The sequence below is a fragment of the Notechis scutatus genome, chromosome Z, assembly GCF_049901735.1.
Source record: "Notechis scutatus isolate UNSWTSFEM ecotype Mainland chromosome Z, rNotScu1.2, whole genome shotgun sequence".
Classification (NCBI taxonomy): Eukaryota; Metazoa; Chordata; class Lepidosauria; order Squamata; family Elapidae; genus Notechis; species Notechis scutatus.
This window is the reverse complement of record NC_142025.1, coordinates 109,642,468-109,663,932: the sequence shown is the minus strand read 5'-3', so window position 1 is coordinate 109,663,932 and position 21,465 is coordinate 109,642,468. Positions and strand designations below refer to the sequence as shown.

General features: G+C 41.1%; 3 protein-coding genes and 6 non-coding genes across 9 annotated transcripts; 6 read left to right on the top strand and 3 right to left on the bottom strand.

Moving 5' to 3' along the window:
- The first annotated feature begins 36 nt into the window (after positions 1-36).
- Positions 37-4,033, top strand: ADAT3 (adenosine deaminase tRNA specific 3). Its single transcript, XM_026683923.2, has 2 exons — positions 37-286; positions 1,739-4,033. The coding sequence occupies exon 2, from the start codon at positions 1,760-1,762 to the stop codon at positions 2,798-2,800; it is 1,041 nt and encodes a 346-aa protein (XP_026539708.1). The 5' UTR covers positions 37-286; positions 1,739-1,759; the 3' UTR covers positions 2,801-4,033.
- A 5,770-nt stretch (positions 4,034-9,803) lies between these two features.
- Positions 9,804-9,875, top strand: TRNAM-CAU (transfer RNA methionine (anticodon CAU)). The gene has a single exon. It is a non-coding gene; the product is annotated as a tRNA-Met (tRNA).
- Positions 9,876-10,404: 529 nt separating this feature from the next.
- On the bottom strand, positions 10,405-10,477 carry TRNAK-UUU (transfer RNA lysine (anticodon UUU)). The gene has a single exon. It is a non-coding gene; the product is annotated as a tRNA-Lys (tRNA).
- A 2,905-nt stretch (positions 10,478-13,382) lies between these two features.
- TRNAI-AAU (transfer RNA isoleucine (anticodon AAU)) lies at positions 13,383-13,456 on the top strand. The gene has a single exon. It is a non-coding gene; the product is annotated as a tRNA-Ile (tRNA).
- Positions 13,457-15,072: 1,616 nt separating this feature from the next.
- Positions 15,073-15,470, bottom strand: LOC113429545 (histone H2B 7-like). The gene has a single exon (XM_026692048.2). The coding sequence runs from the start codon at positions 15,451-15,453 to the stop codon at positions 15,073-15,075; it is 381 nt and encodes a 126-aa protein (XP_026547833.1). The 5' UTR covers positions 15,454-15,470.
- Positions 15,471-15,845: 375 nt separating this feature from the next.
- LOC113429544 (histone H2A type 2-C-like) lies at positions 15,846-16,800 on the top strand. The gene has a single exon (XM_026692047.2). The coding sequence runs from the start codon at positions 15,886-15,888 to the stop codon at positions 16,273-16,275; it is 390 nt and encodes a 129-aa protein (XP_026547832.1). The 5' UTR covers positions 15,846-15,885; the 3' UTR covers positions 16,276-16,800.
- Positions 16,801-19,374: 2,574 nt separating this feature from the next.
- TRNAM-CAU (transfer RNA methionine (anticodon CAU)) lies at positions 19,375-19,447 on the top strand. Its single transcript has one exon. It is a non-coding gene; the product is annotated as a tRNA-Met (tRNA).
- Positions 19,448-19,934: 487 nt separating this feature from the next.
- Positions 19,935-20,007, top strand: TRNAK-CUU (transfer RNA lysine (anticodon CUU)). The gene has a single exon. It is a non-coding gene; the product is annotated as a tRNA-Lys (tRNA).
- A 298-nt stretch (positions 20,008-20,305) lies between these two features.
- Positions 20,306-20,377, bottom strand: TRNAM-CAU (transfer RNA methionine (anticodon CAU)). Its single transcript has one exon. It is a non-coding gene; the product is annotated as a tRNA-Met (tRNA).
- Positions 20,378-21,465: the final 1,088 nt, after the last annotated feature.

Genomic DNA, 21,465 nt, shown 5'->3' with positions numbered 1-21,465 from the left:
CGTATTTGGTCTCTGACCGGTTCCGGCACGCTGGTCGTGTCTCTTTTATTCGAGTGTGATAGGGCCGCTCTAGGAATGACCATTCACTCTCGTCGGCATCCAACAGGCGTCCAAAGGAAAGAAGGAAGGGAGGATAGGAATGGAAGAGTAGAGCCTGATAACCAATCACCGCCCTCTTCTTGGAGAACCGTAGAACTTCCCTGGCCAATCAGAGTTAGGGCAGGCACGGCGGAGAGTCAAAAGGCGGTGCTTCTTCGCGGGGAAAATTTGCAGAATTCGAAACGAGGTGAGAGCTTTTTTTCAATCACGTGATGCGAAAAAAAAGTAGAATTCCTGGATTGGTGGGGAGGGGCAGTTATTTGCAGGGTTTTTTGCAAACTGGAGGAAGGGAAATTACCATATGCATTATTGTAATTAGTAGCCAATAATAATAATAATTTTAAGGGTGCCTTATTATTTCTAGCGGAAGCAGAGGAACGAGGAAAAGCACTTGATGCAGAATATAGTTCCTGAGCCTGTGCAGAGTGCCTCTGTCGTCCTCTCTTCCATACTCTCCCATTGAAAGCTAGGCATGTAATCAAAAACGGATCAGGAGCTACTAGAGATCATTCTTAACCTTGTGCAGTTGTAAAAAATAAAATAAAATAAATAAGACGGGCAGCTCTTTTAAGGTTGACATTTTCCTCTTTTTAAACAATATAAATAAAAAAAAAACTAGTTCTTGGAGTTGTCAGTTAATGAGCCAAAGGGTTGGAAGGCCATTGTGTCACTACTGGAATGTTAACAACAATGAAGGTTCTGTACTTTTTAAGTTGTGAAATGTTTGGGAAGGAATGGGAAAATATAGTTCACAGTGCATGAGCTTACCTCTCCTTTGCAACTCTTTAAAACAACTCCATCTTTCCCCTGGGATCACATGGCAGCTTTCTGGAACTGCCCAAAATATTGTGTTTGTTTTAAATTTAAAAATGTACATTCAGCCTCACAGTGAGCTAGATGGCAAATTAAACAAATAATTTAAAAAAAATTAAAATGGTGGGTACATTTATGTCTGTCTACATATCTTGGAGCCAGATCTGAAGTTTGTTGCAGTCAGTGGTAAGCTGTGGACAAGGCCTTGCCTTATTTCTTTAAAACTGGCATAATGTTTAGAATTTTTTTCTTTTTTAACATTTTGGGAAGGAAGGAGAAGATGGGAGGGAAGGTGAACAACATGACTAGTGCTTTAACTATCATTCTGCATTTAATTTTGGATCATCTCAGTGCTCTAATGTTTGAATGGCTGCCACAGAGAGGAGGGGGTCAAGCTATTTTCTAAAGTGCATATAGGCCAGACAAGGAATAATGGATGGAAACTGAACAAGGAGAGATTTAACCTGGAAATAAGGAGAAATTTTCTGACTGTGAGAACAATCAACCGATGGAACAGCTTGCCTTCGGAAGTTGTGGGAGCTTCCTCACTGGAAGCTTTCAAGAAGAGACTGGACTGCCATCTGTCAGAAATGGTTTATGGCAGAGGTCTTCAAACTTGACAGTTTTAAGACTTGTGGACTTGAACTCTTGGAATTCCTCCTCCAGTCATGTTAGTTCAGGAATTCTGGGAGTTGAAGTCCACAAGTCTTCAACTTGCCAAGTTTGAAGACCCTTGGTTTAGGGTCTGTTTGAATGGGGGATTGGACTAAATGACCTAAAACATCCCTTCCAACTCTGTTAATATATTAATCTCTTCAATTCCCAGAGAATGTGACAAGGATGCTTGATGGAGCCCGATATCAAGCGACGGAAGACAGCGGAGCCCGTGGGTGCCTCCACTTGGGAAGTGCTGCCTGTACTTTCGGAGCAAGAATCTCAGGACGTCACGCTCATGCCCGTCTATGCCGCTCCTGTCGTGGATAAGAAAGAGACCTGTCGACTGATGAAAGAAGTCTCTGCTATCTACCCATTGAGTGACTACCCTCATTTGAAACGTATCCGGACTTGTCTCTCTGCAGGCAGCCCCCACCCCCTGGAGATGATCTTGTGTCTTGCAGGCCTCAGTGGAGAGCAGTCTGGCTTGCGATCTCTCGCTGAACTCTTTCCCAGTGGCGAAGTAGATCTCTGCGGCTTGGGAAAACCTTTCTTGGTCCATGTGCCGGCCTGCGCACCTCTGACTCGTCCCCAGTATGAGGAAGCTGCGTCGCACTGGCCTGTCTCCTTCCATGAGAACAAGCGGATCAGCCAAGCTCTGAAAGGCTGTCTTTTCTCCCCCCTGGAAAAGAATAGCATGCAGGGTTACATGGAGTTGGCCATCCAAGCAGCCCAGCAAGGAGCGAGACAGGCTATGGAGCCCGTAGGAGCTGTGGTGGTGGACCCGGCCACCAGCCGAGTCCTGGCAGTTGGTCATGACTGTAGAGAGGGCTCCAACCCACTTCTCCATGCCGCGATGGTCTGCATTGACTTGGTGGCCCACAGCCACGGAGGGGGAACTTACAGCTTCAATGATTATCCTGCTTGCACTTTCCTTCCTGTGGACAACACTTCCCAGCCGCCTCCTTCTCTTGAGGATGGCCTCCCGTACATCTGCACCGGGTATGACATGTACTTAACTCGGGAACCGTGCATGATGTGTGCCATGGCACTGGTACACTCCCGCATCCAGCGGGTGTTTTATGGAGCTCCGTCCTCTCATGGGGCTCTGGGTACAACACACCACATCCACAGCCGGAAGGGCCTCAACCATCGCTATGAAGTCTTCCGAGGCATTCTGGAAGATCAGTGCAAATGCTTGGCGCAGCTTTCCGATTACAAGGAATCGTCATGAGAGACATTTTCTGGTGGGGAAGTTCTTATTTTGGTGGCTTCCGGGGATGGTATATTGTATTTTTTTTTTCAAAAAAGGATACTGGAAGGATGGTTTTGTGCTTGTGGTGTAGTTTGTTTGTAGACCTTGACTTATAACAATTTGTTTAGCGATGGTTTGAAATTAAAACGGTGCTTTAAAAACTCACTTGTGACGGTTTTTCACACGACCGTAGTTTCACCCTCTTGGTTATGGATGCTTGCCAATAGATTCATATTTATGACAGTTGCAGGTCCCGCGATCCCCTTTTGCGACCTTCGGACAAGCAAAGTCAATGGGGGAAGCCGGATTCCCTTTACCACCGTGTTACTCACAACTGCACTGATTCAGTTAACAACTCTGGCAAGAAATGTCATAAAAATGGGGCCAAACTCCCTTTACAATAGTCTCAGCAACAGAAATGTTGGGATCGGTTACGGTCATAAGTCGAGGATTACCTGTAAAAGGTTGGGTCTTGAGCAATGGTGGGATTCAAATTTTTTTTTTACTACAGTTCTGTGGGCATGGCTTGGTAGGTCTGGCAGGGGAAGGATATTGCAAAATCTCCATTCCCACCCCGCTCCTGGGGGAAGGTTATTTCAAAATCTCATTCCCTCCCCACCCCACTAACCTGCTTTCCAGCTCCATTCTCCTGTGCAGGGCAACCAAAGAAGACCCAGCCGATCAGCTGGGACTCAAGAGGCAGAGAATAGATGGGGGCGGAGCCAGTCAGAGGTGATATTTGCCAGTTCTCTGAACTACTCAAAATTTCCGCTACTGGTTCTCCAGAACTGGTCAGAACCTGCTGAATACCACTTCCGGTCTTGAGATCAGCTGGTGAGAGTGCCAAAATGTAGACCGCCATAATGTATGGTGGGCATAAGCAAAAGCCACTTTGTTCTAGTAGATGAAGCCCCAGGTTGAGGCTCTAGTTCCATCTTGGCTATGAAAGCCTGGTGGGTGACTTTGGGCCAGTCCCTTTGTAGGGAAAACAGGAGGAGGAAGGAGTATTGGATGTATTCACCCGCTTGAGTTATTTGTAAAAATTATAAAGGTGGGATAAAAATAAATAAACATGGTCATAGCAATGCTAAAATAGGATGGGATATTGCAATGCCCTGAAACTACGATGGAATTGTTATTATTTTTATTTTGCTGTCGATGTGTAACAAACTGCCTTTGTTAACCATCAAAATAAATTGTAAGTGAAATCTTTTTATCCTTGTAATTTTTTGTTGGTAAACATATAAAAAAATTATGTCAAGTTTTTTTCATTCCTTGTTTCTGGTGAGCTGGAACCAATTGCCCCATTTTTCCTAAAAGTACCACTTTGATATTTTCAAACAATGCGACCATTTTGTGAGAGTTGTTAACTGCACCACTCAAGACTTACCTGTACGTCGCTGCTGCCTAATACAGGTGTGCCTGCTTGCTTTAATTCAACAATTACAAAGACTTGGGATGACTTTATGGGGATTGTATAACCACCAATGCTAGTGTTTTCCACTTTTCCCAGGACAATCTCCCCAATGAGACAGCAGAGCAGGAGTTGTAGAGCTAATTGTTTTGCTTTCTACTTTTATTACATAAAAATGAATTGAAATAATGTTTAACATCTGTACTGATGACACTCATAACTTTATAAAGGGGGGCTGCCTGTATGCGCCTGAATGGCATCTCTTCAAAATTAATAAAATGTGGTCTATGCACTTGTATCAGTTAAGCTGCTATGACTGGATATGTATCAAACTACTGGTCAGATAACAGATAATCAGAGTTGGAAGGGACCTTGTAGATTATCTAGTCCAACCCCCCACCCAAGTGGAAGACCCTACACCATTTCTGACAAATGTCAGTCTAGTCTCTTCTTGAAAGTTTCAAGTGATGATGCTCCCACAACTTCCGAAGGCAACTTCTGTTCCATTGGTTGATTGTTCTCACTGTCAGACAGTTTCTCCTTATTTCCAGGTTAAATCTCTCCTTGTTCAGTTTCCATCCATTATTCCTGTCTGGCCTACAGGCACTTTAGAAAATAGCTTGACCTCCTCCTCTCTGTGGCAGCCCCTCAAATATTGGAACACTGCTATCATGTCTCCCCTGGTCCTTCACTAGACTGCTGCTGCACACTGCTGGCTCATATTTAGCTGGTTGTCCACTAACACTCCAAGATCCCTCTCACAGTTACTGCTATTGAGCCTAGTTTTACCCAGTCTATATGTGTACTTTTGGTTTTTCTTGCCTAAGTGTAGGACTTTACTTTTTTCTACATTGAGTTTCATTTTGTTAGATACAGCCCAGTGCTCTAGTCTGTCAAGATCCATCTGGATCTTGAGCCTATCTTCTTGGGTGTTAGCTATTCCTGCCAGCTTAGTATCATCTGCAAATTTGGTAAGTTCCCCTTCTATTCCCTCATCGTCAATGAAGATATTGTAGAGTCCTAGACTTAGCGACTGTTCGGTTAGTGATCAAAGATACAATGAATCTGTCCAGGGTTATAGATAATTGTCAACTTACCACCATTCATTTAGTGACTGTTCAAAGTTATAACAGCACTAAAAACATGTTTTATGACCGTTTTTCACACTTATGACTGTTGCAGCACATGATCAAAATTTGGACACTTAGGGGGCTTCCGGTTTGAGCTTCTTCAGCGACAGACCCAAACCTCGTCTCTGCGAGGCTTCGATCCGTGCTCGCCGCTGGAGCGCCCCGAGCCGGCTGGTTTCGGGGCTAAGCCACCCCTTAGAGGTGGTGAAGAGGGGGGAGACTGCCTGCAGGGTTGAGGAGAGCCGCATCTCTCCTCCCCAGCTGGCCATTACTCCCTTTCCCAAAGGCGGTTGCAGTGGTGGTCAGAAATGGCCACCACAAAGAAGAACTCGACCGGAAAAAAATGTGCAGGAGGAAGATAAGAAGAGAAAGTTTTGGTCAAACAGCAAAAGCAACAAATAAGGTACCCTGGAATTGAAACTATTAAAAAACAATAACATTGTTCCCTAAGAAGATTTTTAAGCTGCAAAAGGAGAGAGAAAAGGAAAAGATTTGGTTTTCTCCTTTTCCTATACTGACAGCTAAGAGACTTAAGCAAGAAATTGGAAAAAATCCACTTTGACATCAATAGGCATTTAATGCTGAAAATAAAAAGTCAAAGGGATAATAAAGATTTCTGGATAATTAAAAGCTTTTGAAAACAGGAAAGGAGAGAAAAAAAATAAAAGGGCAGGATCTGGAAGGGAGGAGACTGCCTGGAATTAAAAAAGAACTTATAGCAAAATCTCAACAAGACTTCCAAAAGATACATTCTAACTGAAATATTGCAACAAAAACCCCAGGAAGAGAAAGTCGAAAAAGAAATAAGATATAACTAGAGATTTGGAGATTTGGAATTATGAGAAACAACAAGAAATGCCTGCAGAACAAGAAGATTGCGACAAAGAAAAAGCCATCTTTAATGAACAAGTAATCTTAGATGGGGGAAAAAAGGAAAGGGGGAAAGAGAATGGAAAGTTTAAGATTGGGAAAAACAACTCCCCCAAAAAAATTGTTTAATGAGAAAAGATAATATGAAATTGAAACAGAACAGACAAAAGTATAAATATAATGATTTGAATTGAGATGAGATAATCAAAATAAAATTGAGAAAATTAAAAGAGGGGAAAAACTATATAGAAAATGTAAAATAGTATAAGATATGGAATAGAATACAAAAAGGAGCATGAAATTGAGTTTTGTGTCTGTATAAAGAAGTTCAACCGGGACCATGCTATTTTCAAAAAAGATGTTTTACTTGTATTTTGTATGTGTGAAAACCCAAATAAAACTTTATTAAAAAAAAAAAATTTGGACACTTAGCAACTGGCTCATATTTATGACGATTGCGATGTCATGAGGTCATGTGATCCCCTTTTGTGACTTTACAGGCAATGTTAACAGGGAAGCCAGATTCACTTAGCAACCATGTTATCAAAAACTGCAGTGAATCACTTCACTGTGGCAGGAAAGGCCATAAAATGGGGCAAAAGTCGCAACCATTTTGCTTAGCGATCAAAATGTTGAGCTCGGTTGTCGTAAGTAGAGGACTACATGCACTTACAACCAAGATTCGAAATGCTGACAGTCACGTCCCACCCTTTCCTGCTGTGATCATGTGACTACATTTTTGGCGTTCAGTAATTGGCCCAATTTTATGGCTGTTTGCAGTGTCCTGCGATCATGTAACTGTGATATACAATGTATTTTGCTGAAAACTTGGTGTTTACTTCTGGTTTCTGGCAAAAAAAAAAAAATCCCCCATCCATTGCAGACAATGGATTTGTTTTACTACCACTGCGTTTGTTTAATGACCATCACAAAAATGGTTGTAAAATCAGGCATTGTCACTTGATTAATTCCAGGCTCAATTGCAGTCATAAATCAAGGAGTATCTGTATTCTGAAAAAATGTATCTGAGTCTTAAATGTTGGAGGATGGATGAGAATATCGTTTCGGGGTGTTAACTGATACTTTACTAACGTTCATTATAATGACACTTGATTGACTAATTTTGAAAATATTTGGAGAGACATTTCATGCCAAGGCATAGTTAGTGCACACTAGCGTTGAATCAATATTTACATATTTTTCCTATGCATTCTTAAAATGATCTTACCATCTTGTTTTAAAATGACTATATATGAATCCTTTGTAAGAAAAGAAATAAAACGATCAAGCAAAAAGGCAAAGATTAAAACCAATTATTTGAAAATAAAACAAACAATTAGGGCAGCTGATGAAATGATAGGGAAGTCCAAGAAAAGGGAGGGAAACAGATAAATCTAATTTGCTGACACCAGAACAGAATGACCTTCCCATCATTAAGTAAGTCTTTGATTTACGAGCACAGTTGAGCCCAAAATTTCTATTGTTAAGGCACTTGAGTTTTGTCCCATTTTATGGCCTTTCTTGCCACAGTTGTTAAGTGAATCATTGGAATTGTTCAGTTAGTACTGGTAATATGGTTGTTCAAGTGAATCCTGCTTCCCCTTTGACTTTGCTTGTCAGGAGGTTGCAAAAAGTGATCATATGATCCCGGGACATTGCAACCGTCATAAATACATGCCGGTTGCCAAGCTTCTCAATTTTGATCATGTGACCATTGGAGACCATTCATTCGTGCTAAGTGTGACAAACTGTCATGTCATTTTTTTCACTGCTATTGTAACTTCGACCAGTCACTAAGCGAATGGTTGTAAGTCAAAGACTACCTGTAATAACGTTCGACTGACCAATTTGGAAAACATGTTGAGACATTTCATGCCAACAAGCAATTAGTCCACAACAGTGTACAATCCATATCTTTCCATTTCTTCCCAAAATGATCTTAGCTTCTTGATTAAGAAAGGCTGTACATGAACCCTCAGTAAGGAACGATATAATATTATAAAGTTAAAAACAAACACTGAAACCAATTATTTGAAAATTAAACAAGAAATAATTAGGGCGGCTGATGAAGCGATAGGGAAGTCCAAGAAAAGAGAGGCAAACTGATAAATCTAATCTGCCAACACCCAATGACCTTCTCCCCATTAAGTAAATATTTAACTGAAGTATTTCATATTTAACTTAATATTTAACCAAAATATTTAATGTGGGAGCTGAAGTTCGCATATCTTAAAGTTGCTATGTTCAAGAGACACTTGGTTTTGGTATTTCTGAATGAGATTCATAATATGCCCCTCCCCATTTATGGCCCTTGACTTACAACCGTTTGTTTAGTGACCGAAGTTAACAATGAAAAAAAAATAACTTATGGCTGTTTTTCACACTTAGAACTGTTGCAGCATCCCTACGGTTGCTTGGCAACTGACTCGTATTTATGATGGTTTCACTGTCCTGGGGGTCATGTGATCCCCTTTTGCGACCTTCTGACAAGCAAAGTCAATGGGGGCAGCCAGATTCACTTAACCACTGGGTTACTAACTGAATAACTGCAGACATTCACATAAAATGGGGTGAAACTCAATTGTCTCACTTAACAACAGCAATCTCGGGCTCAATTGTGGTGTCTGGGTAGTGATTTAAGAGATGACCAGCTGCTGCAATTATGTAATGATGGGAATGAGTCAGCAAGGTTTTTGGCTAATATCCCTTTAAGAGCCTATATAATAAGAAGAGGCCCTATGAGGGCATCTCTCTCTCGCACGCACTGTGTTCCTCCCTGATGTAATTGCTGCTTGTTTAACCTCTGCCTATAATACATGTATGTATGGTATATATTCTTTTTGTAGATAAAAACACTATTTATTACAAATCTTTGTTGGCTGTTATTGCTACTGGGTTGTCTCATGTAGTAAAGCTGTGTGCACTCTGACATGTGGTCATAAGTCGAGGACTACCTGTAATGATATTTCCTCTGCCCCTTTAATTTCCTTCATGGCCTTTGTCAGGGGTTGGAGTAATTCCTCCTCAAAGTCTGCATAACGAGTCTTCAACATTGGGAACTTTAAGACTTGTGGACTTCAATTCCCAGAATTCCCCAAGCTGACTCCCAGAATTGTTGGCTGGGGAATTCTGTGAGTTGAAGACCACAAGCCTCAAATCGGCCAAATTTGGAGACCCCTGCTTTATAATATTAACACACCAAACTGAGTGTAATGGGTATACATTGAGAAGCAGAGGCTTGCCTTTTTTATTTTTTATTTTTGTATTTCAAAAATAATGTTTATTATAACTTGAAGGAAGCAGTAAACACCAGAAACAACAAATACCAAAAAATTAGAAGTCATATATAAGTCAAGAATAAGTATAAAAGACGACCATAAAAGCTTGCAAGCTCATGTGAGCAATGTGCTAGAAAAACCTGAAGCATAATACTTTCACAGGTTATGAGAAATGCTTTTTGTTCAGTAGACTTTTCAGTAGGCAGTACAAATGCAATTTTAATGAATACTTTAACCAAATAATATAGACACTTGCCTTTTAAAGACATAAGAAAGCCACTTTTACAGAAAGCAGAGTGGCGCAGCGGAAGCGTGCTGGGCCCATAACCCAGAGGTCGATGGATCGAAACCATCCTCTGCTAATTTGTGATTTCCCCCAATCCTCTTCTCGAAAGGGAAATAAAGTTGAATTACAAGCTAGCGGCCTTTTACATCCTTTTAAAAACTTTTGTAACTCGCCTCCCCCCCCCTCGCTTGGATTCCAGAAAACACGGGAAACGAACGCTGATGAAAAATCATATCTGTTAATCACCCTGACTTCTGAGCATTGAAGCCCGCTAATTCAGGATTACAGAGAATTGTCTTTAATTGCTGTTTCACGAAAAACCTTGATTTGCGTGGGTGCAATTCGGGGCGCAGGAGCGAGAGAAAGCTAGCTGGGGTTAAGGTGGTGGAGGAGGATGGGAATTGTAGTGCGAGGCTTCTGGGTTGCAGATGGAAAAAAGCGGAGTCTCCCGCAGCACTAACTTGATTTTTTTAAAAAGGTGGACATTTTATAATAAATTGGATTATTCGTTCGGGATTCGAGAGTCTTCGCTGCAGAGGCTGGAAAAGCTAACCAAGATAAAGGGAAAAGCCAACATTTTATGATAAAGAAAAAAAAAAACTACCCGCCCGAACAGGGACTTGAACCCTGGACCCTCAGATTAAAAGTCTGATGCTCTACCGACTGAGCTATCCGGGCTCTTAATGAAGATTGTTTTCTGGACTCCTGTAGTGTAATTCAATATCCTAATGCATTTTTTCCCCTGCTTTTTTTTAAGGGGATAGAACTAGAAGGAAATATTCCATATAGACTTTTTCAATTTTCTGTTCTTGAATTTTCTGATCCAAATGATTCATAAAAAACCAAACAAAAAAAACCAAACAGTGCATTAAATAACCTTAAAGATCGCAAAAACCATAAAAACGAGGAAAAGAGTAACAATAACCATAAGGAGCTGATGAAGTTTTGCCATGGCAGGATGGCTCTAAGGGTTGTGAAAGGCTGTTTGTGCAGATGACAGTTTGTTTTTTGAAGTCCGGATGTTGATTTCTGCTCAAAGAAATGCATAGATGTTTTGAAAAAAAAGTCATTTAAAAAAATGCCCTTATTTTGATGGCCAAACATCACCAAATAATCTCTTCCATCGGTTTTAATTCGAGCAAAGTCTGCCTGCTCCGTTTATTTCTTCAAGTCAGAATAACAGAGTTTGGAAGGGACCTTGGAGGTCCTCTAGTCTAACCCTCTGCTCAAGCAGGAGACCCTACGATATTGCAGACAAATGAATGGCTGTGGAATCTCTTCTGGAAAACCTCCAGTGATGGAGCACCCACAATTTCTGCAGGCAAGTTGTTCCACGGGTTAATTCTTCTCATGGTTGGGAAATTTCTCCTCCTTTCTAGACTAGTTTTCTCCTTGATTAGTTTCCACCTGTTGCTTCTTGTTGTTGGAAGAAAAAAATCCATCTAGTTCAGTTCCGAGCTGGGAGAAAGACACTGGAAATAACATGGAGGCTGATTGGAAAGAAAAATTCTGTTTGTTGATGGTGGTAGGTTAATCCTATTATGGCTATGTCCTAGGTTAGAATTTTTGAGTGAGGGGCTGCTTGCTCTAATTCTTGCTTTCATTAGCTGTCGAAATTGCTGTGTAAGGGGTTTCAAAATATCCTGTCCTGATTGCAGGTGGTATTTGGTTTGCTTATGAATGGAGCCGTCTAGATAGTTGGCTAACTTTTTCAATAAGCTCTTTATCTCCTTACGTGCTGTGGGCTATTAAGAAAGACTGGGGGCTGCTTTCTGCCTCTAAGAACATGTTTCTCCATTTTTGCTTTGGGGAAATATAATATTCTGCCTCTTAATAGTTCCCCAGAATATTTCATTCTTTGGCGAGGTAGAGTGCTTCCCACAATGTCCTGCCTTCAGGTGGTTTGGAGAATAGGCTGACCTCCTCATCTTTATTGGAAATCTTGGAACACTGCTATCCTATCTCCCCTAGTCCTTTTTCACTTGGTTAGTCCCCTTCCTGGAGTCTTGTGATCAGAGTGGTATTAAAAAAAAATCCAGTGAACACAATAAATAGGTGACTTGGTCCCCAAGGATCTTCTAGGCAACAAGAGCCGAACTGATTATCTCTAAAGGTCTCTGGTCATCCATGAGCCAGAAGGAGCAAAAGGTGGTGAGATTCAAAGCAGAAGACTCAAGCCAAGAACCACTTTAGAGAACCTTCAGCTTGACCCTCAAAATAAAATAGGACGTTCCTAAAAGAGACAATGAGAAACAGGAGCAATCTATCCAGTCTTCCTTGGTTTTTATTGGGGATGAAAATGGAGAACTTCAGATAACTTTCTGATAAGTTGCCTGACCTGAGAGGGAGACCACCCTCTAAACCAGGGGTCCCCAAACTTGGCAACTTTAAGACTTGTGGACTTCAACTCCCAGAATTCCATAGCTGGCTGAGGGATTCTGGGAGTTGAAGTCCACGAGTCTTAAAGTTGCCAAGTTTGGAGACCTCTGCTCTAAACAACTTCCTTTTTCCAGGTAGTCCTTGACACACCGGCCAAATCTTTATCCAGACATCTAAACACTGGTTTAGATCATCAGGAGAGGTCCTTTGTGGGAGATGACACCATGGCAAGAAAAATCCAGTTCCAGTTCCAAGCTGGGAGAAAGACGCTGGAAATGAAATATAGGCTGATTGGAAAGAAGGTTGTATTGATGAGCAGAACCAACAACAGCATGCAGTTCTGGGACAGATGACAAATAGGTTTGATGAGTCCATAGGGTTCTGAGATGCTCCTGGGGAGGAGGTGCAATGTCTGAGAGCTTTGTGTTTTTTACCATTTTACTAATGGGCTAATCCTATTAGGTCCTAAATGCCAAATCCTTTCCTTCTTCATCCCATCCGCTGGAGTTGAAGGTGTTTTGTTCATGAATAGATTGGCCTTTTCTTAATGGGCACAAAATCTCCATCTCAAAAGACTTCAGGCAGCTGCTAGAGGCTATTAAGAAAGACTGGGGTTGCTTCATGCCTTTAAGAACCTGTTTTCTCTATTTCTATCCTGCCTTTTTTAATATTAAGAATAAAGAATATTTTAATCCAGGGTGGGGATAGGCTCCTACAACACCACCATCAAAGCTCTGTTGTTTTATATGGAATATCTCTGTATATGGAAAAGGATCTTCTCTTGCAACAATAAAAGGTTTCAGTATTCAGTTTCTACTTAAAATTCTTACTCATTTTAGGGATCAGTTTTAACTGGGTTATTTCATTGGAGTTTTACATTTTTAAAAAAAATCACTTTGCACAGCCTTCAGTGTTTAGGTAACCAAATATTAATTTGACAATGAATAAAATTTAATTTAAAAAAATACTAAAGGCTTGTGTTTTAAAAAGTGCTATAGCAACAATGATGAAAAGTGGCTAAGAAAATCTTTGATAAAAATCAGAGGGTCCAAGGAATCCGAATTTAACAACGGAGGATTGTCAAATAATATTTAGGATTATATTAAAACAAGTGAACTCATAAAACACTAAAAACCTTTCATTTAGAATTATAATTCGACTCGATTGGATTCATTAAGAGGCTAAACCACTTCTTTTAATAGGTGGCCGGTTAGCTCAGTTGGTTAGAGCGTGGTGCTAATAACGCCAAGGTCGCGGGTTCGATCCCCGTACGGGCCAAGAAGATTTTTTAAGAAAAGAAAGAAGAATTTTAAACAACGCGTTGTGATGCGCTGTTTTTCCGGCAAATTTTTCGGAAACCGAAGTTTCATGCAATTCTTCCCATGCTAGCAGAAAATACCATGAAAATGTGCGACGCAATGTAACCCAGTGTAATGTAATGCAAAGGAAAAAGTAGAAAAGAACAGTAAAAAGAACAGTAAAAAAAGTCTACTAAAGAAATTGAAAATTGGTTATAAAAGGTGGCTTGCAAAACAAGGTTCCAAAGTTTAAAATTCGTGTTTTTAGGCAGCAGGCAGCGCGACAGTTTTCTCCGGTCGAAGGTCCTGAATTCGAGTCGCAGTAAAACCACTTTCCCTAGAGCAGGGGTTTTCAAACTTGACAGCTTTAAGACTTGTGGACTTCAACTCCCAGAATTCCTCCTCCAGTCATGTTAGTTCAGAAATTCTGGGAATTGAAGTCCAAAAGTCTTAAACGTGCTAAGTTTGAAGACCCTTGCCTAGAGAGAGTACAAATATTTTTCCACTTTCTTACACTTTATTTAATATCTCTTTTAAGCCCCAAACTTTACATATACATGTCACCTGCTTTGCATTGGGTGCCACAAAGCCAAAGCTCAAATAAATACATAGGAAGCATGTTTCCTACTGATAGCTGCTGAGAGTTTCAGTCTAAGCAAGAAACATTGACCACAGTTGTGAAAAAAAGCCCCTTTAATGGAAATCATTGTAACCTGCTTACCAACCTGCCTTCCACCGAGGACCTGTATACTATTGTAAACAACAAAATGTCAAGGAAAACAAAGGAAGTTCAGCTGCCTTTTGAAAAAGCCACCTTTGGGATAAACATGACTGGGTTGGGATGCCTAAGAATCACCAATGTTTAGATTTAGATTTTATTTAATATTTTCATTGCACCGTGTACAACAAAATCAAATGCCATCTTCAGTATACATAATAAATAATAAAACTATAATAAAATAAAACACACATCCTTCACATTCTATGCAATTGAATTGAAAACCCAATATTGCATTCATATAGCACTATCCAGTAGACTCAATATAGTTACTGCTCTGGGATAGCTGTTTTTCAGCCTATTTATCCTCATTTTTATTATCTTGTACCATCTGCCAGATGGTAATAGTTTAAAAAGAAGGGTGCCCTGGATGAAGCAGATCTTTAAGAATGTTTTGAAAAGGCAGCAGGAGCTATAAAGCTCTTCCAAAGAGGAGGGAGGGCAACCAATGATCCTCTGGGCAATGATGTTAACCCTCTGGAATGCTTTCCTATCTGCCATTGTGCAACTGACAAAACCATACATATACAATGTGGCCTAAATTAAGGATTCAGGAGACAAGGTCTAGTGAATTTGAAGGGCTAGTGAATTGCTCATAGCTTTACATTAGACTAGATCAGGGGTCTTCAAACTTGGCAAGTTTAAGACTTGTGGTTTTCAACTCCCAGAATTCCTGAGCTAACATGACTGGAGGAGTCTTAAAGCTGTGAAGTTTGAAGGCCTGTGCATTAGACAGATGCTAATAACAGCAGCTCTTCCTTTGCCTAAGTGGGTGGCTCTTAAAAGAGCCTTTGGGTGTTTGCTCTGGGAAAGCAGCTTTACTTGGAGCTGGTGTATTTGGTGACAGCCTTGGTACCCTCAGAAACGGCATGTTTGGCCAACTCTCCCGGCAGAAGGAGACGCACAGCCGTCTGGATCTCCCGGGAGGTGATGGTGGAGCGCTTGTTGTAGTGGGCCAGACGGGAAGCCTCGGCCGCAATGCGCTCGAAGATGTCGTTGACAAAGGAATTCATGATGCTCATGGCCTTGGAGGAGATGCCAGTGTCAGGGTGGACCTGCTTCAGCACCTTGTAGACGTAGATAGAGTAGCTCTCCTTGCGGCTCTTCTTGCGCTTCTTATCTCCTTTTTTCTGAGTCTTGGTGATGGCTTTCTTGGAGCCCTTCTTAGGCACAGGAGCGGATTTAGCTGGTTCAGGCATCCTTTGTCCAAGTTACACTACAGCACAACTGAAAAAAAAAGCAATCTGAACTTTATTCATCAGTCAGCCTTCTACTTATAGGGATTTCTATGCAAATGAAGTCTAACACGCTCTCCTTATTATTGGCTAATATTCGCTTTTTGACTGGGAAAAAAAACTTTTTCGGGATGTTGGGTTTTACAAACACGGTCGACCGCTGAGCGCCGCTCTCCCCCCCCCCCATTGGGTGGTTTAACAGTAGTCTCTTTGTGATTGGTTAGTCCGGGGAGACCAACGTCATTGGACGACGGAGATTCAAGCGGCCCAATCAAAAGTAGCACTCGCTAGACCTTGAAAAAGTATATAAAGGGCAGGACGAGGCGGGTTTTTCATTCGGCGATTTCAGAGTTCATTTATTAAACTATTCTTCTAGGTTCAATCTATTGAATCGGGATGTCTGGACGTGGCAAGCAAGGAGGCAAAGCCAGAGCTAAGGCCAAGACTCGCTCTTCCCGCGCCGGGCTCCAGTTCCCCGTGGGCCGTGTGCATCGGCTGCTTCGCAAGGGCAACTACGCGGAGAGAGTCGGAGCCGGGGCGCCCGTCTACCTGGCTGCCGTGCTGGAGTACCTGACGGCCGAAATCCTGGAGCTGGCGGGCAACGCGGCCCGGGACAACAAGAAGACGCGTATCATCCCGCGCCACCTGCAGCTGGCCATCCGCAACGACGAGGAGCTGAACAAACTGCTGGGCAAAGTGACCATCGCTCAGGGAGGCGTCTTGCCCAACATCCAGGCCGTCCTGCTGCCTAAGAAGACCGAGAGCCACAAGGCCAAAGGGAAGTAGAGCCCGCCCGCCTGCTTGCTCCCTCGGCTGCTAAGAATGACACCCAAAGGCTCTTTTAAGAGCCACCCACCTTTTCCTGGAAAGAGCTTGGGTCAACGTTGCTAAGTGAAACAGTATCCCAAGATCCTTTTGGGAAGGAGGGAGGGAGGGAAGGAAGGAAGGAAGGCAAGGCAGGCTTTATTGACCAAGTGATTACACAAACAATTTGTCTTTGTGCAAATGCTCCATGTACATAAAAGATACATTCATCAAGAGTCAAGAATCATAAGGTATAACACTTAATAGTCATAAGGTACAATAAGCAATCAAATCATACTAGGAAACAGTCAATATAAATCATAAGGATACAAGTGACAAAGTTAGTCATACAAGTGGGAGGGGATGGGCGATAAGGAGTGATGAGAAGATTAACAATAATAGTAGCGTGCACTTTGTAAATAGTTGAATGAACAGTGTTGAGGGAATTATTTGTTTAGCAGAATGATGGCATTTGGGGAAAAAACTCCTTGTGTCTAGTTGTTCTGATGTGCAGTGCTCTATAGCCTCGTTTTGAGGGAAGGAGGAAACAGTTTATGTCTGGGATGTGAGGCGTCTAAATATTTTCACAGCCCTCTGACTGTATATACAAGTCCTCAATTGAAGGCAGGTTGGTAGTAATTGTTTTTTCTGCAGTCCTAATTATCCTCTGAAGTCTGTGTCTGTCCTGTTGGGTTGCAGAACCAAACCAGACAGTTATAGAGGTGCAGATGATAGACTCAATAATTCCTCTGTAGAACTGCATCAGCAGCTCCTTGGGCAGTTTGAGCTTTCTGAGTTAGCTGCAGAAAGAACATTCTTTGCTGTGCTGTTTTAATTTCCTCCACAAAAGCATTAAAGGTTACATGATCTGTATAAAAGCGATTTTATTTTAAGAGCTACTCACCCAGCTTTTTTAAGAGCTGGGGAGAACATTTTTGGGTGGGTGGGTGGTAGAATTAAAAATCGAGCTCTGGTTTTCTCTGGCAATAAAATTGAGGGGCCTTATTCACATATAACTAGATTGCCCAGAAGTTTAGCAGTTGGTATTTGCCCACTTCATTAAATTTAGCAGCTCTTAATTTCTGTTTAATACGTGGTTCCATATTTTGTTGCAATCTGAAGGACGGATTACATTATTAAAGCCTTAAAAAACATCCCAAAGATGTGTGAACACAACTCATAATCATTGTCAAAGCGAGGTTAACGAGTTTGAAGGCGTGTAAAACGCGCTTTCGAGCCAATTCGCCCCACTTAGGTAAGTATCTAGAGAGATTGATACTATAATATAAAGTATCTAGAGAGATTGATACTATTTAAATGTTTCAAAGTGGCCTTAAACTTTTATAAATGTTAAAAAAGCCCCGTGGATACAACTTTTCCAACCAATCGGAAGTCTGGTCGCGCCTTTTCGACGATCACATTTTTATGAAAAAGCGTAAGCTTTCACTTTCTTTGAAAATGGAAAAGCGCTGGCCGACTACTGTTAAAACTTTCCAAGAAGGAGCTTTGCTTTCCGCCCCTTGTTTCAAAATCCTAAATTTCGCGCCAACTCAAAGGAGGAAGCGATTAGCTTCCGTCCAGCAGGAACGTGAGCCAGTCGTTTGCAAACGCGGGAATTTTGAAAAGGGGGGAATTTAACCCGGGGCTGGAAGGAGAAAGAAGCCTTTGCGTCCGTGCATGAAGGGGGAAAAAACATGGATCGGTTTAAATTCCTCTTTGATCAAGCATTTTGAAAATATTTTGGGGTGATACACAATTTAAAAAAGGAAGGCAGCTTTAAAAAAAAGTTCAGCAGTTTTAACATGCGTGGACTCGTTCCCAGGCAGATAGATGGCTGGGAAATTTTGGGAGTTGAAATCCTTTCATCTTAAAGTTGCTGGAGTTGAAAAAAAGTAGTACACAGATCCCTGTGGGCTAATCTGGCCAGGATTTGAACCAAAAATGTTATTTTTATTGCTTTTCTTTCCTTATTGAATCGTATTATATTTAAGGGGACTTCTGCAAACTCAGATATTGCTACCTTAGCTTGCTGCCTATTTTATTTGGATTGATTTGGCTAAAGGCATTGTTTTAAAGCTAAGAGCCTGACACAGGATAAGTAGCACTCCTCTATTTCTCGTGCTGCCAACAGCCCTGTGAGGTAGGTCAGGTTGGGACACAACCGGGCCAAGTCTCCCAAGGTGTGGTGGACTTTTCTTTTGATTGACATTTTAAAATTATTTCTTTGTTATTTGATAAGTTATATAGCTACGGAGTCTTTTTGAAATGAGATAGGTGGCAAATTCAATAAAGAACATATGTGCCACCAAGTTGTTTTCAACTCCTAAAGAACGCCTCATGGATTTTATGTAAAACAAACTGACTTTAATTTGTTCTTTCAAATCTGTCAACAGTGCATTGTAGACTGTTGTTTCTCCATGTCATATAATATATTTGGGTATATGCATAGTTTTGTATTTATTTATTTAGTCATGTTTATGTAGTGTATAATGGAGGTGGAGACCTTTTGGGAGCTATATGCAATGAGATTTCATTTTAATGAATGTCAGTGTATCAAAGTGTTAATAAAGTTATATTATTCTAAATTCATTAATATTGATGTGGCTACTGGCTGTCCTCTTCTCTTTCCTTCCATCCCTCCTCTTCCCTTTTTCTCTTTTCTTCCACTTTCCCCTGCATTAGAATCTTTTCCAGAGCGTTAGGTCTTTGCACACTGGGTTCAAAGTAAGATAATTTGAGCCTGGGTCTTTTGCATCACAGTCTTGGATTGACTCCTAATTCCATCCCTTCAATTTCTCTTTGCCCCTGATTTTTCAAAAACAGACTTCTGTAGTTGTCTCCATTATAACAACAATACCGCCTCTAGGCTGCAGACAAAACAGTAAAGGACAGGAACTTCCAAACCTTTAAAGTATAAATCAATTAAAAGTCATTTGTGAGTGGAAAGACTGAGAAATAAAGGCCACCAATGCAGAGGATCTAAGGAAAGGCACACTTCCGAAAGCGATTTAACCTAGTTAGCTCTTGCTTGAAAATGGAACCTATCTTCTAGTTCAAAGATATCGCTACTTTATTCTATGTGCCTTCTTAGCGCAGTAGGCAGCGCGTCAGTCTCATAATCTGAAGGTCCTGAGTTCGATCCTCAGAGAGGGCAATTTTTTTTTTCCATGGAAGGGGAGAAAAGAGTCTATTTTAGGTTCATGTTCAAAAAAATGAAATAAAATATTTCGCTGGGCGGAAAATTGCAGGATACAGGTCGCATTTTCCTCGAGTCTTCTAAAGGGGTTTTTGCAGGTTTTGGATTTGGGGGAAGAGGTAGGAAGAGGTTGCTGGGACACACACACACACGCGCGCGCGCGCTCATATTTATTTATTTGATTTGTCAATCGCTTACAAGATAATAGGTATAAGTATAAATATAGTTATGAATACATGAAATGGATACATATAAGAAAAATAAAAAGAATTAATAGGACAGGGACGGTAAGGATACATTGGGATCTTCTGCAGGCTTTGCAATTTGGCTGCAAATAGTGTGAGAAAAAGATGATAACTGATTGGCTTCTCATTGCAATGCACTGACTAATGCATGGCTATTATCGTGCGGAGTAAAGAAACGTAAACAGTTCTGCTTCTGAACCGCCCGGCTAGCTCAGTCGGTAGAGCATGAGACTCTTAATCTCAGGGTCGTGGGTTCGAGCCCCACGTTGGGCGTATACTGCGCTTTTGCTTTGCTTTTTAAATAGTAACCGTTTCCTCTCTTTTTAAATAGCGGCCACCAACATCAAAGAAAAGGTACTTTTAAAAAGCAAAGCACACTTTTTGCCAGGACAGATCGCAGAATAAACGGCCCTCGCTGCAATTATCGGCTCCAGTGATGTTTTACAAGCAGGTGACTTCATCCTTTTGATGATGGAGTATTCAGAAATCCGGAAAGAGTTGCAAAACAAAGTAACAACATAATTTTAAAAAAATCTGGATCTAAGGATGGGGAGGCGGAAAAAAAAACTATTAGCAGAGGATGGTTTCGATCCATCGACCTCTGGGTTATGGGCCCAGCACGCTTCCGCTGCGCCACTCTGCTGCACGTGGAATTATTGCTGTTAAAACCCTTCAAATGATGCTGCTTCTGCTTGCCAGCGTCTTTTTTAAAAAAGGTTTTTCTATCTTTGAAACCCCTGACCTGAAAGGAAACAGCTTCGATTGCTGTCCTTACAAAGAGGAAGTATTCAGAGGAAAATCAGGATGGGGGGGCAGGTGGGGTACCACTACACCCCTCCCCCTTTTTGCATGCATTAATGTATGCTAATTAGTGTACATTCAAAGTGACAATAAAGTTTATTCTGTTCTGTTCTGTTCTGTTCTGTTCTACTCCACTCCACTCCACTCCACTTCTATTCTATTCTATTCTATTCTATTCTATTCTATTCTATTCTATTCTATTCTATTCTATTCTATTCTACTCTACTCTACCCTACCCTACCCTACCCTACCCTACCCTATTCTTTGCTTTTTTATTCCGTTTTCTATTCTATTCCCTTTCCTACTCTACTCTATTCTGCACTCCCTTCTTGTGAATACTCTTGTGTCATTTTTTTAAAAAACTGGCAGTTTGAATGTGTAAAAAAATAATAAAATTTGCAGTGGATAACCTACACCCCTTCCTTGGTTAACTTGATAGGATTTTTAAAAATATTGCTATTTCAGGCATCTGCTGGAAACTGTTTCCTCTAGCAGGAAGACTGGGATAGCTTTCTACCTTTAAGAGTATGTTTCTCCATTTCTCCTTTGGAGAAATATAATATTCTGTCTCTTTTTAATATTAAGAATAAAGAATATTTTAATCTGGGCTGTGTGTCTTCCTACACTTTTCAATGGCCTCAAGAAATTGCAGAGGCTCCCTACAAGTCTCAAATTGGCAACACACGCATGTTTGCAGGAGATGGGAGACGTCTTAATTTTTAGTTTCATTGTATGCATGTTGTGCATTGACAATAAACGTTTGATTGATTGATCTTACAGGGTAGAAACGAAATTTTGGGTGATCATGGCAAGCTGGAATTGTGGGATTTCATTTCAACCCAGACATATCAAAGCAGAATTAATAGGATTGGGGAAGGGAGGGTTATGCTGGGAGCAGAAGAAGCGGGATGGATGTATTTGTTTTGTAGA